The following is a 16318-nucleotide window of genomic DNA, read 5'->3' on the forward strand; positions in this document are numbered from 1 at the left end:
AGTGTGAAACAAGGTGGAAAAAATGGTACTCGAATAACGGAGGTAGAGTAATATGGTTTATTAAAAAAGCAGCAAAGATATCACAAAAACTGTTACGTCCGCTTTCCATGCTAGCGTGGGTTGGACGATTTGACTGAGGACTGATGAACCAGATGGCTACACCAAGCTCCAATCTGATTTGGCATATATATACATATATATAGATATAGATATAGATATATATATGTATGTATATATATATATATATATATATATATATATATATATATATATATATATATGTCTGTATGTATGTATGTACAGGTGTGCCTGTGTTTGCCCCCCCCACCACCACCACCATCGCTTGAAACCAATATTGGTGTGTTTACATGCCCATAACTTAGTGGTTCAGCATAAGAGACCAATAGAATGAGTACTAGGCTTACAAAGAATAAGTCCTGGGATCCATTTGTTTGACCAAAGTCAGTGGTCCAGCATGGCCACAGTCAAATGACTGAAACAAGTAAAAGAGTAAAATGCTGTCAACAGTAAATCAGAATAACTGGGTCAGTTTCTCTCCAATATTTGTGTATGACTAGGATATCATGGATGCATGGTATATGAAATGAAAAGGCTGAGCTAAGAAGCTCAATCAGAATTAAACATTTAATTGACACATCTCCACATGGCATGACATTATGACAAATGGAAAATATACACATAAGGCGGCGAGCTGGCAGAAACGTTAGCACGCCGGGCGAAGTGCTTAGTGGTATTTCGTCTGCCGTTACGTTCTGAGTTCAAATTCCGCCGAGGTCGACTTAGCCTTTCATCCTTTCAGGGTCGATTAAATAAGTACCAGTTATGCACTGGGGTCGATGTAATCGACTGAATTCGTTTGTCTGTCCTTGTTTGTCCCCTCTGTGTGTAGCCCTTTGTGGGCAGTAAAGAAATAGGAAAATATACACATACGTACTCAATAGAAGGTACGAAGGAAATAGCAATGCCTACACCACCCCACCACCATTATTGGTACATATGTGTTGTGTGTATATGTGTGTCCTTACATCAGTATTTGTTTGTGTATTTCTGTGTGTCTATACATTCAGATACGTGTGTGTGTGTGTGTGTAGTGCAGGTTACTCTTAGTGCTGCTGGCAACATATAACTCAGTACAACCTGTCACATGAATGGTCCATCAGTGAATAGACCAGAAGCCCTACAGGTCTTGCTTGGTAAGGAAGATGGTTTACATTGGACACCCTGCAGGATGAAAAATAAAACCTGTCAAAGGGCAAATAATCTCATTAGAGTCAACAGCCATCCAAGAGCTGGGCGTGAGAGATCCCTATTCTTTGTTTAGGCATCTCTCTAAGAAAAGGCAATTCCAAAACGGTGGTGACAGCAGCAGCGGTGGTCTACCCTGATTAAGTAGATATATGATTAAAGGCAGTCCAGTTATGGTCATTCTATCTTTTTTCCCTTGGATGACATTTAAGCCAAATGCATCTTTCTTTTCCATGACAGTAAAATGATGAGTTCAAAGGAGATTTTGTTGTTATTTCTTGCAAATCAAGTGACTGCATGGAGACTCACCCACTGCCTCATGTTTTTCTGTTGTTGTTTTCTAAGGTAAGTTGAACATAGTCAAGTCATTTCATATTTTTCTGAAAAAAAAAAATCTCAAAATAGAGGTGAATGTAGGTCATTGCTAAGGAAGAATGAATTGGTTTTATTCTAACTCAGTGACAGAAAAAAGTATTTCACATTTACAAATAGACTTCTATATTTTTACATTTTATATTTTAAATTATACAAGAAAGTTGTCATACCTTTATATATCCATCTCCATTTATGCACAGAAGTTCATTGAAGATAAGGTAAAATATCATTACATGTTAGGTGATTGGTTCAACACATTATAGAATTTAATTTAATTTAATTCATCATGCATTGTCTTGAGACCAAATTCTACCAAGATCAGCGCTGTTTTTTTTTTTATCCTCTAAGTTTTTATTAAAATAGTATTACTAATGGATCTGGAGTCATTTAGATGTTTGTACATTCCAACTGTATGTGTAGCACAGCTGAATAGTTAAGAATTTTGCTTTGCAATCACAAGGTCTCTAGTTCAATCTCAAGCAAGTGTCATTTTCTAATCTTTCAAACTGACGGATATCTTTTGAGTGACACCAGGTAGATGGAAACTGTGGCGACATCTATCAAATGGATTATACTTGTATTTCAAAGGTTCAGCCTTATCACCCTGTGTCACACTGATTCTACTTGAGAATTACATTAAGGGGACATGTGTCTGTGTGATACTCAGCCACTTACATACTGATTCAATAAGTCTGGTTTTTCAGTTGATCAAACAACTGGAAACTCTTTGCCAGAAATTCTGATTAATTTCTGTTAGAACCCTTCGTGCTGGTGGCACGTAAAAGCAACCACTACACTCTCAGAATGGTTGGCGTTAGGAAGGGCATTCAGCTGTAGAAACTCTGCCAAATCAGATTGGAGCCTGGTGTAGCCATCTGGTTCACCAGTCCTCAGTTAAATCGTCCAACCCATGCTAGCATGGAAAGCGGACATTAAACGATGATGATGATAAACAGCAAAACAGAATCTTTCAAATTGAGTGATGACACAAGGAATAATGTAATCAACAAGACTCAACAACTTCAATCAAATTCTTTGACTGATATCAGCTAAAATTCTAGTAAATCTCAAATTGTTGTTGAGCTTTGATTCAATTAATCGCAGCCTCTAAAAAGAGTAGCAAACAACAGGATGGTGCTGGACAGACAGAGGAGAGATGCTGTCATGTATCAAGCTAAGTTTAACTTCTGTTATTTTTCAACTATTAGACTGGTCTATATGAATATTCTGCAACACCAATCAACCATGGCTGGGGGACACTCATGTTTATTTACCCACCCTCTCTCTCTCCCTCTGTCTATATCTCTCTTTCATCTCCACACACTCATGCAAACTGTCCGACAATACTACTAATGTTAGCACAATGTCCTTTTACAGAATCAGGCCATGATGTTGATTCTATTTTTCTGATTCCATTTTGTCATTTTTTTTTCTCGAAAAACTCATGTGCCATTTTCAACTATTAACAACCAAACAGATGATGAAATTAAACAACAAACTACACTTATTTTCCTATGGACATTTTCATCATTCTTAAAATAATCTTATTGTTAACACTTGAAAGCAGTTGAGCTCCAGATATATCAGAGCACTGGACTTAAAGCATTACAATATTAAGTTCCTTTTTCTATATTTTGAGTTCAAATCGTAATTGGTTTGGTTCTCACTTTCGTTCCTCTGACATCAATGAAATAAGTACCTGTCATATTCTTTTATTTGTTTCAGTCATTTGATTATGGCCATGCTGGAACACCACCTTCAAGGGTTTTTTTTAGTTGAAGAAATCAACCCCAAGACTTATTCTTTGTAAGCCTAGTACTTATTCTATTGATCTCTTTTGCCAAACTGCTAAGTTACAAGGACGTAAAGACACCAACATTGGTTGTCAAGTGATGGCGAGGGAACAAACGCAGACTCAAAGAAACACACACATAAATATATACATATATATACAACAGGCTTCTTTCAGTTTCCATCTACCAAATCCACTCACAAGGCTTTGGTCAGCCTGAGGTTATTGTAGAAGACACTTGCCCAAGCTGCCACACAGTGGGACTGAACCCAGAACCATGTAGTTGGGAAGCAATTTTTTACTATATTATATAGTTTATTATATCTCTCACTTGCTTCCTTACAAACTTGAAGTTTTATGCCAAAGTAAGAAATCAATTTCAGAAATGCAGAAAAATCTACGAAAAAAAAAATATAGCTATAAATGATTTAATTAATTAATAATCCAGTGTTGACTGAGTTGCAAATAGCCATTGACTGAAGTAAACATTGTGATGACAGTGCTATTTTACACTAATTTGCTATGGAAATTTTATTGAATAACCTAAACCCCAGGCCAGCTCTGACTGAGTAAATCAAAAGTATTCTACCCATGACCATCCTGTCTTTTTTATAATATCAAGGGTTACATTTCCCAACATATCCTTCCTTTATTTTTAAGACAAGAGGATGTGATTTGAGAGAGACTTAGGCTGCTATATCTAGCAGATCAAGCAATCAATGTTCTACTCGTAAAATATGTGTCAGTTCCTGCAGGTTGACCATGATGTCAAAGGATAAACGTTACCAAAGCCATCACCAAACAGGGCTACAATATACATATTTCTGTATTTATTCTTTTATTGTTTTACTGATATTATTTTTAATTTCATTATTTTAGTCATTGTATTGTGGCCATGCTAGAGCACTGGATTCTATGATTTCAGTTGATTAACATTGACTCAGTAGTACTTTGGTACTTGTTTCATTGGCTTTGGGAGCCAGAAAAAGATAAAATTGACCTTGGTATAAAGGGATGTAACTGGGTGCAACACAATACCACAAAGCCTTTTGTCTCTGCCACATATTGCCAAAACACAAGCACAAACATATAGGTCTGCATGCATACATATATATACATTTATACACACACAAACACATACATACACACATATATACACACACAGACACAGGGAGGAGGATATATATATATATGCATACAATGTGAGAGTATGAATGTATTTATATGTTTCATAGACATCTGGCAGGCTTCCACATAGTTCTCATCTACCAAATTTCTCTTAAGATATTTTGGCTGACCCAAGGCTATGATCATGAATGCTGCTGTCTTCCAGACTAAAACATAAACAAAGAAATTACATATATATGATTCATTTTGATTTTGTAAATAATTTTGCTTCAACCTCAGTATTTTTACAATAGCATATTTTATTAATTCTTTTGTATTTGGCAATGTAAAAATATCTCAGTATATACTGCTTAACATCAAATTTATATCTAGCCTCAGAAATCCTTGAAGAAACTAAAGCTTTTGCATTTGATATTAGCAAAGTCTAAACCATCAACATTGTCATATTGGTTTCAGACTTTGGCACATTTGGGAAAGGAGTAAGTTGATTACATCAACCCCAGTACTCAACTGGTACTTATTTCAATGACTCCCAAAAGGATGAAAGGCAAAGTCAACCTCAGCCGAATTTGAATTCAGAATGTAAAGTTTGTTGAAATGCCACTAAGCATTTTAACCATCGTGCTAATGATTCTGCCAGTTTGCCACCCTCATCAACATCTATTTATCCATACTTACATAGGCCAGACAAAATTCATTAAGGCAAATCTTCTATGGGTAGATGTTCTTGTGATCAACCCTCACCTGTTGCCAAGCAGGGTAAAATATTTCCACATGATTGAACATGTTTACACAGAAGATTGGTAAAATGCAACACCACTTGTATGACAATGAAGCTCGTTTACAACCATCACGTGTCACAAGAGGACATACATGTGTGCAACGATAAAATAAAGGCCATATCAACTAATTAGTCTTTTTCTTTCATTTATTTGGTGTGTACAAATTGTTATAGAACCAAGGGTAGTTTCAGGTGAGCTGGCACCAACAGGATTAAATAGAATGCTGGATTAAGCCTATAGCCCTTTACCTAAAAGGTGTTTTTTTTTAATACACATACTGGGACATTTTATCTCTAACAGCCTTCCCATGAAGCTTTATACTCTAAACCTTTGTCAATATTGAAAGGAGGAGATCAAACTTTCTATGTAGTTTGTTTGGCCAACTTCCATTCACCAACACATAACCATAAAGACACACACATGCTGAATCCCCACCTCTGTTTTTCTCCCTTTTCTTTTTATTAGCTTAGGTACAATAGTCTCTACTCTTTTGAACAATAAGCTTTGGATTTTTCCCACCTAAGTCCACCTGCTTCACCTGTTGCTCCTTTGTGCATCCTTGTTGTGACTCATCACCAAAGACCCAGACTAAATCTTCTTCAAACGTGCAATCTTATGGAACTCCCTCTCTTGATGCTTTTCATATAGACATCATCCAACAAAAATTAAAATGGAATTTACTATATCGATTTCACCAGTTTCAGATGACCTACAAAGGTTGAGAAAATTGTCCCTTCTTGAATTTTAAAAAATTAATGAAATTTATACTCGTATATTAAACCTTAGTCGTATATATTAAACCTCACCAATTACACCTATATACCACTTCAGATCAATGAAGAGGCCGCTATACGGTCGTTTGATCTGGTAGAAATAGCAGCCGAATCTCCCACAAATCCATCCTACCATCTCTGGATAACACATTACAAAACAACATCCACGGTGCACTATTTCCAGTAAGAAAAAAAAAAAAAAAAAAGCGATGGTCGCGGCTTCAAAGCCTTACATTGTATGTATTTCATCCAGGATCAGTGTATGGTCAAACAATCTCTGATCAAAGGAGGGTAACAGATTATGTTCCGCGATTCAGTTAAATGATTAAAGACGGCGGTTGCAGCGCAAGTGGAGGTGACAAAGACACGTTCTTATACATGTGTGTAAAAGAATATTTGTGTGTGTGTGTGTGTGTGTGTATATATATATATATATATATATATATATATATATATATATATATATATATATATATATATATATATATATATATATATATATATATATATATATATATATATATATATATATATATATATATATATATATATATATATATATATATATATATATATATATATATATATATATATATATATATATATATATATATATATATATATATATATATATATATATATATATATATATATATATATATATATATATATATATATATATATATATATATATATATATATATATATATATATATATATATATATATATATATATATATATATATATATATATATATATATATATATATATATATATATATATATATATATATATATATATATATATATATATATATATATATATATATAGATGTATGCATGAATGTTTGTTGTGTTTTACCTATTATTAGTACAAGCTCATCCCCGAAGACCGGATAATTTGATTAGCTTGAGTCATATCTTTAGGACTTTCACCTTTCATTATTGCAGTCAGTAACGGTGTTTTTGTTTATTTATTTATTTTTAGGAGCGGGAAGCGGTCGAAATATGAAGACATTGAGGAGTGCTGTCTACACACTACACCAACAAAGTGTCTGACTAAGCATCTATTTGAGAATCCATCAAACCATATGGAATCGATCTAGATACTATGTAGTATTTTATTCAGTGCTTTACTATTCTGATTTGAAATGTTATCTAGAAGTTCACTTTCACCTTTTAAATAATAAATTCTAGTAATACGCTTCATTTGCGTACACTCACACTTGGCACCTGTAATTTTGGATTTTGTCCCTAATAATAATATTATTATATATATATATATATATATATATGAATGTGTGTATATATGTCTGTATGTGTGCATCTTTTGTTTTATCAGCCGGTTCATGTAAACAAAAACAATCGTTGCTTTGTTGACATGACTAGACTAAAACGAGCGATCTGTTCAAAGTTCAAACGAGACAGCTTGTTTTTGTTTTTGACATGTCTCTTGCTTAGGCCAGAACGAGGCTGTGGCGCCAATTTCGGTTGTCATGTTGATCAAGCACTGAATCTAACGTTTTAAACATGGTAACTGCCAATCAAATGACTATGGATTTAGTTAGACACTGCTTATATGTCACAAATCTAACTCGACTAAAGAACGGTCAGTAAAAAGTTTAACTTTTCTTCATGAAAATAATCAAGCCTTTCCTGTAAAGTTGTGGAATATGTATATAAACAACAACCTCCGTTACAAAACGGAAGGGACCACTTAGAAATGTATGATAGACTTCCCAAACGTCTGTAAAAATCCCAAAGTGTGGTATCTTATTGTTCTGTTTAATTAGACTTCATAATACAAGCTCCCTCAGTTCATAAAAAAGATTTTTATCCTGCGGATGTGAAATCCCCGAATGTCTATAAAAATTTTAAGGTGCGCTGAGTTATCTCTATAAAATATACCATAAAACGGTAATTAACTCCGTTTAATTATTTTAGTGGGCACTCATGTAGGATGGTGATGCTTGCTTACATATTCAATAACTTTACCGCTTTTTCTTTATACCCTATTGATTAACATATAAGGATAACGAGTACAAGACCTAATTGTTTTTTTTATCAATGTGTTTACTGTTTAGTTCATGATTGGAGCCACTTCGCTTAGGTTGTTAATGCTATTGGGAAATTTTATCTATGTTACAACATCCCATCTTATTCTATTTTTAAAATAGGCTTTAGTTCTTAAGATTTTTTAATTTGGTAATTGTAATTTCAAAAACAATTCTTTTAACGTTTCTAACTTCGAATTCGGTTGCCGAGGACATTGTCAGGGTCAAAACGACTAGTAGGACACTAATTTCAATCCTTTACCCTTGTTTCTCTTTTAGAGTATTATTAGCTTGTTAGAACAATTTTTTTGTATTTCGTGTATCTATTTGCTTATATCTTTCATGTCCATTGAATGGATCTGTTTACTTATCCTTAAATAAAAACCTATTCTATCTAATATGGAACTTAAAAAAAAGTTTTTCTCTCACTTCCATTATACACCCACTTTTTCACTCAAGCTTTCTGTCTCCCGCTCTATATTTAGTCTGCTGACAAATTTCCTCTCTGTTCCCTCTTCCGTCGTTATAGTTGTCCGTTTCTCATTTCAACTAATAGCATTTAAAATTTATTAGGGTCCCATGGCCAAATTTCTATTAGGAAAGGAATGTATTTCATTGAATCAGTACCAGTGGGATTTCATATGTGATGGAACCAGTGGAATTTTAATTTTTTGTTACATTCTATCCGACACTCGCCGCCCCGCTTTCGCACCCCTTTCGTTTCCCCATAAGTTAATGGAACATTCCAAAATTCCGCCAAGTAACCAATATATTTGGAATATTGAACATATTTCTTACGTAGACACATTGTAGGTTTCTGAACGAAAGATTATATTGAGTCGATCTGTATGTTACTTGTACTTATCTTCTCGTCCCAAATTAACAAAATATTGAATCTGGCAGGACTTGAGTTTAGTTTGCCGAAGGATAAAACTAAATGCTTTGTACAGCGTTAGTCAATCACTTTGTGGTTTCTATCGAGTCACCACTATTTATTATAATTATTATTGTCACGATTATTAACCGTTTCTACACTCCAGGAATACACGAGTGAAAATGTTTATTTATAAACAACAGTATTTGTCATTTGCTTACTTGAAATGGAAATTCCATTGTCAAAGTTATTTTAAGATCATTGTGTAAACAGAATGTCTTTAATTCTCTTATCAGCTTGTAATCTCAACGGTATCCAACACAAAAATGAACTTACAAATATTACGAGTGAGTTAAGTCAAAAGTTGTACTGAATGCTGTGAACAAAAAATTCTTAATTTGCTTGAAATATCTTTCTTTGTTGGAGAAAGACAAAAATTTGGTTGCAGTTGTTAGCAACTTTCAAAGCGAAAGGAAGGGAAGATAACTTCAATAAATTAAGAATTTTTTTGAAGTAGATTTACAAATTTAGGGTAAGAACAGTGATCCTCTCATCAACAAGCTGGATTAAACTCTGCTGATAAGTTACACCTTGCTTGCTATCAGAATTACACTGTTTGCAAACTAAGGCATAACTATGGACATGTTTCCTTTCTAAGCATATAAAGTAACTTGAGAAATAAATTCTTAATTTCTTGAAATTGTCTCCCCCTTTTTCTGTGAGTCGCTAACTTTTGTCATTCTGGTATTGTTCCAAGAAGGATATTTACTTAGATAAGTTTCGGCCAAAGTTGGCCCAGGCCATGTCTAATTTAATAGTACCACCTGGAAGAGATACACAGTCAGCTCTTGGGCACCATAGCCCATTCAAGAAGATAAGGAAATTTTTGTAGATAAGTTTCAGAATGTCGCAATTACCCATTTTCACATCATTGGCATATTTAAGTTATTTGCTTTAACTTATATTACTTTTAAATGCATGAGAATGCTGTACAATAGAGATGTTTTTGTGTTAAACAGACTATAAGCTGGAGTTGATTACTTAGCCAATACATTTTAAAAAGCGGTGATGTTATGACCTCTATAATGAAATAACTGTATCTACACAAACCAATGTCACAGGAGAGGATTGCAAAATGGAATCTGCAAGCAAAGTCAACCAGCAGGAGACCTGGGGAGTAGACCAAGAACAAGATAGTTGCACAATATCCACAGTCTCAGTTGCTCATGCTTGGAAATCCAACAGACAAGTAATGATGGTTGCTGTTGATAGGACCCTAAAGAGAAAATATCTGAGGACTCTACTGCTATAACCCTCCAAGGAATAGTGGATGGAGAAAATGGATGGATAGATTTTACTATCTGCCTAAGAAACCGCCACAAGAAATCATTAGCAGCATTTGCTGATACTATTCTGCTTTATTTATATATATTTTTAATAGTGACAGAAGCAGTGTGAATACCAGAAGGTAATCCTAATCTCCAACTTATTGTGGATGTTGTGTTAGAACACAGAATATTCCATTGTTTCCTTTGAGAAAACCACTCGTATGGACTTGTGGTGCATAAAAGCACTCTTATCATAGACAGACAAAAACCATCTGTTACGGCCAGCAGAACAGCCAGATCATGTGATTTTGTTTGGTTTTGAGCTCTTCAGTGACAGACATCCAGTCATGTCATAACAGCCTTTAGCAGTTGAAATATGTCACAAACATATTTTAACTAACCTAAAGTTCATTTACGCCTAAACACTGCTTGGCACTGATATTACTGTAATATATACACTATGTGATCAAAAGTATCTGGACACCCTGCGAAATGTGTGTTTATCATAGAAAGTGACACAGTAGATCACAGAGGATGCCACAGTACTACCATTGACCATGCGGAACCCATAGTCAGCGATCTCAGTAGCTGGCAGATAGCACTAGGCAGCAGAATGAGATGTTCTGTGGGAACTTATGAACTTTCAACGTAGTTGGGTTCCATTTGTCTGATAAGCCTGTGAACAAGATTTCCACCCTCCTGAACCTCCCAAGGTGCACTGTTTCCAATGTAATAGTGAAGTGGAAACATGAAGAGACATGTACAACCCAAAAGCATTGGGGCCGACCTCCCATGTTAACCCCTAGAGGCCTTCAAGTGTTGAAGAGGGTCATTCAGCATAATCGTCTATCACTCCTCACCATCATCACACAGGAATTCCAAACTGCAGCAGTATCTACTCCAACCATTATGACTGAACTGAAACTGGGTTTTTTCTCCTCCTCTTTTGAACTGCTTCTGACTAAACGGCTAAAATAGACAAATATTTATAAGTTTTATTGCATATCTTTTGGTACATCTAATCCACTGATCCATCTATTTCCTCTTAGTCAGCAATGTTTATATTATTATTATCAGGAAATGTGTCAAGGCCAAGAGGAAGTGGTGCTGCTTCCTAGGGCTAAATAGCAGTAGTACTATTCCCTTCATGGGACTGTCACATTAAGTTGACAGCATACAACTACTTTATTGCATCACTACTGCATAAATCTCTCTGAGAGATTTAGAAATATATTATTTCTATTTTTGAAATCAGTGAATGTGTCTCACTAGAATTATTATATGTTTATGAGAGCTTGACAGGCATCTTCAACTAGCAAGCCATTGCTACTCCTGACTGATAACGAGCAAAGACTCAGAAACATGTCTCTGGATGCAGGCTTAGCTAAGTGGAGGTGCCTGTCTTCCCCCTACCCCCTTGTAAACATAAGGACACAGGAAATGTGTCAAGGCCGACAGGAAGCGATGCTGCTTCCTAGGGCTAAATAGCAGTAGTACTATTCCCTTCATGGGACTGTCACATTAAGTTGACAGCATACAACTACTTTATCATTATGAGTCAACTCATAAAATGCTAATGGCTGACTCTCTCTCTCTCTCTCTTATATATATCTGTGTGATTCTGTATTTGTTTGTCTGACTAAGGACAGTGGTAAACTGTCCAGCTGCCAACCTGTTGTTCAAATTTTAGTTTACCGGTTTGATAATTGTATATAACATTTCCTCTAATAAATGTATGTGATGGATATAGAATTAAATAAATAAATCAATAAAATTATTTTCCCTTGACAATGATTGGCCATTTGTGATTTGTCAGTGTTTCTTGGTGAGTGGAGAGGAAAGGGGATTTTTAATGTACCTTTCTTTATTTATATCTGACTCATGATTTATGAGTGACGAAGTTAGAGAACAGCGAACTTGTACACCTGTTTTGTCCACTGTTAAATGCGAAAACAACAGGTGTAATAAAAAAAAATTACAATAATGACATCACACGCTAACATGTATGCACATATACATTTGAGTGCATGCATGGAATATATTATGAAGTAAGAGGTACACTTTATTATTATCATTACTATTATTGATTCATTGTTTTATATCCCTTTTAATATGTTGGTAAGGTGTATCTTCAGATTTGTTGGGTAGTGTTGTTATAGTGGTGGTAGAAAAGTTGGAAGTCGATAAAATTTTAAGCAGCATATTGGCGGAGTCGTCAGAGCATCAGATAAATGCTTCGTGGTATTTGTTTGTTCTGACTCTCTGCATTCCGAGTTCAAATCTCACCAAGTTCAATTTTACCTTTCATCCTTTCAAGGCTGATTTTTTTCTTTTTTAAAAAAAGGTACCAATTCAGGATAATGGATTGGTGGAACTGTAGAAAATGTTGGACCAGATACCTTGAGTTTTTGTACTAGTTCTTTTCATTCTGAGTTCAAATTCCACCCTGGCCTACTTGGTTACTAGACTTAATCCACCATCTGGTGCCTTTGGTATCTATAAACAGAGTCCACTCTATTGCAAAATTCTGACCTGGTCTCTGGTTGGGAGATACTGTTCTCCTTCTTTCTTACTTGTCTCAGAGGCCTTGTACATCAGCAATCTCCAACCTGTTTTTTGCACTATGGACCAGTTTCATGCAGGACAATTTTTCCACAGACTAAGAGATCATGTGCATAATGATACACAAAAACGTGCATCGTCATCATCATTTAGCATCTGTTTTCCATGCTGGCATGGGTTGGATGGTCTGATAGGAGGAACTGGCCAGCCAGAGAACTGCACCAAGCTCTTTCGATGGTTGGATGCCCTTGCTAATGCCAACCACTTTACAGAGTGGACTGGGTGCTTTTTATGTGATACTAACACAGGTGCTTTTTATGTGGCGCCATTCGGGGTCGATAAATTAAGTATCAGTTGCATACTGGGGTTGATCTAATCGACTGGGTTCCTTCCCCCAAAATTTCGGGTCTTGTGCCTAGAGTAGAAAAGAATATATTTCACATTGTTCCAGTTCACTCAGCTGGCAAAAATGAGTTGTACCTGTAATTCAAAGGGCTAACCTTGTCATATTTTGGTGTCGCTCTAAATCTCCCTGAGAACTGCATTAGAGGTGCGTGTCTGTGGATTGTTCAGTTACTTGCATGTTATTTCACCAGCAGGCTGTTCTATTGATTGGATCAACTGGAACCCTTGTCATTGTAACTGACAGAGTACCAGTACTATTAAATACCTGTAGTCATAGAAGGTAGACATAAACTATCACCTAATCTTTGGCAGAGTCCACTCTACTGAAAGCATTGATGTCACATCTCTATCCTGAGGATAACTTGGTCTCACCAGTCAATGGCCCTAAAAAGGCTCATATCATTATCCTTCCTCCTCTAACTAAACTAAAGAAGAAAAAAATAGATATGATTTGAGAAAGACTTGGCTCTTATTTCTAATAGGTCATCTGAGCTTCTTGCAAAGGAACGCATTCTTTAAGAAGAGAAATTTAGTTCTTATTTTTATTATCTAAGAATGTGAAAAACATTACTTCATCTCATCCACATGATCTCAGTTCTATCAAGTTATAGTCTTTTCTTCTGACTTAGATAACGAATATCAGGGCTCATGACCTTTGCTGGCACCTTCCCTACTCCAATCTTTTAACTCTTTAAGATTAATGCAGCTGATGCCCAATGTGAACAATATGCAGGTCAATGACTGCAGAAAATCGTGTGTGAGAAATCATTGTCACATATTGAAAACATTACTGTTTAAAATATTTCTCCATCTATTATGATTTTTATTGAAAACAATATTGAGTTCCTGCATTAACTGTGACGATGTTATTGACAGAGTTAAAACTACATTCATCCCATTTTATTAGTGACTGTTGTGTTGGTCCAAAGTGACATGTATGGTGTATCTTTGATGATTTATCATTTTTCATGTTTCAAGTTAGAAATAGTTGCATAGCATGTTATGAAATATTGTGTCACTGATTCCACTGAAAAATATTTTTAGTCTCATGGCTTCTATTTCTTTTAGTATTGCTTCTCAGACAGTTTTTAACAAGTCTGGCTGTTTGGTAAAAACTTTGCTTCCCAATACATGGTTTCAGCTTCAGTCCAAATTCTGTAGCACCTTGGGCAAATGTCTTCCACTACAGCCCTGAGCCAACCAAAGCCTTGTTGGTGGATTTGGTTGATGGAAACTGAAAGAAGCCCATCATGTATGTATGTTACTGTCTCCTTGCTTTGACATCATGTGACAGTTTTGTAAACGAGTGTCACCATTGTGCAAGTGGTGCCCTTGGTTTTCAGTCTTCTGCAGAAACTTGTCCAGCCATGGGGAAATATTACCATACATGGAAACGGGTGTAGGTTGGTGACTGGAAAGGCATTTGCCTCAACAAATTCAGTCTAAAGAGGAGTGTAGTGGCCTAGATTCATATGATACTTTTTTGGGGGAAGGGGGCACTTTAATTGTAGTAAATTGACAGAGTTGTTAGATTGTAAAATAAAATTCCTTGAGATATTTGTTCTAGCTTCTTGCATTGTGAGTTCAAATCATGCTAAGTTTACTTTTGTCTTTCAGCCTTTCAGGGTCAATAAAATAAAGTACCTCTCTGGAATGGTTGATTGTAGAAATTGTCAGAGCATAAGATAGGTCCAACTTTTTGTGTTGCAAGTTCGACTGTCTGGTTTAACACCACCACCTAGACTTTGGGTGCCTTTAGCTGAGGCCAGATTGCAATCTCCCTCTTTTCCATTGTTTTGAAGACCCTGAAAAATTAAAGGATCATAGTTACTATCCTTCTCTCTTTGACTAAGTGTAGATGAAAATGGGATCAAACCTGGAACCTTGAGTGTGAGAAGAGATGTTTTTTTACTGCTCTACCATGCCCCATTAAATATAGATAGAGATACACACACACACACACACACACACACACACAACCACATACATTCATTCATTTGATTGTTTACAATAGTTTGGTGCAAAACAATATATACAAATATATAAACATTTATATAGTAGTAACTGACAGAGAACAAAAGCAACAGCAGGTAAGCAAAACAATTAGAGTAAACTGATACAATCAATGTGTGTACATGTATAAATGATGGAGCTTCATTCGATTGTTGCTTAGCTTTATAAAATTGTTGCTGAAAGGAGTCTAGCCATGAACATATCCTGTCCTTGTTTTAGACATATCATCAGTAATTCTCAACCGGACTCCATATGACCCTTGACGGTCCATATATGATTTTGTTGTTAAGATTTTATGTCCAATAAACTGGTTATATTTCTACAATACACAAAATATTTTAACAGTTTTTTTTTATACAATTTCTAATAATATTCCATTATAAAAATATAATAGGGTTTTTTCAAGCATTGAAAAAGCTATATGGGTCCACTTGAGTAAAATATGAATCAAAAAGATCCACAGGTAAAATGTAGCTGAGAACCACTAATCTAGAGTGTTTAAGGGGCTATTATTTCTAGCAAGCTAAGCCGTCATACAGAAGATCTTTTGTTGGTTCATTGTTTGATGTGGTTTAGCTTCTAGGTTCAAAGGTTTTCCAGCTTTGATCATTTGGGTTTTTTGGGGTTTTTTTTAAGTATTGCATATCTAGGACTACATTAATCAGTGTATCTCCCTTTTTCAAGACAATTGGGTGTAATTTAAAAGGACTTTAGTTGCTATTTGAATCTCTTTAACTTACTCCAAGGAGGGTTCCCTCATTTGATGCACCATATATTTGCTGTTTTCTTCAGTGTATCACAACCCCTACATCATGCTCTATACCAGAAGATATATATACACATGCTTAGGAGATAAGGATATTTATTGTTATGGTTACAACACCTCATAACAATCAAACCACTTTTCATAAATTATTTATTTACTTATTTATGCCGTAGTCATAGGAGTGAGTTGTAGTAAGAGTA

At 35.2% G+C, this 16318-nt stretch overlaps 1 protein-coding gene across 3 annotated transcripts in view; it reads left to right on the top strand.

The window, feature by feature from the left end:
• Positions 1 to 7552: 7552 nt before the first annotated feature.
• LOC106870238 (mdm2-binding protein) overlaps positions 7553 to 16318 on the top strand; it is a 46867-nt gene continuing 38101 nt past the window's right edge. The window contains exon 1 of one of the 3 annotated variants that reach the window (XM_089354334.1): positions 7553 to 7725. In XM_089354334.1, coding sequence (XP_089210460.1) covers positions 7647 to 7725 — 79 coding nt within the window. In that variant the 5' untranslated portion in view covers positions 7553 to 7646. Of the gene's footprint in view, positions 7726 to 12307; positions 12421 to 16318 lie in introns of those variants that run through there. The other 2 variants (XM_089354335.1, XM_089354336.1) reach the window with 2 other exon arrangements.

The sequence above is a fragment of the Octopus bimaculoides genome, chromosome 6 (assembly GCF_046866305.1).
Source record: "Octopus bimaculoides isolate indiv1 chromosome 6, ASM4686630v1, whole genome shotgun sequence".
NCBI lineage: Eukaryota > Metazoa > Mollusca > Cephalopoda > Octopoda > Octopodidae > Octopus > Octopus bimaculoides.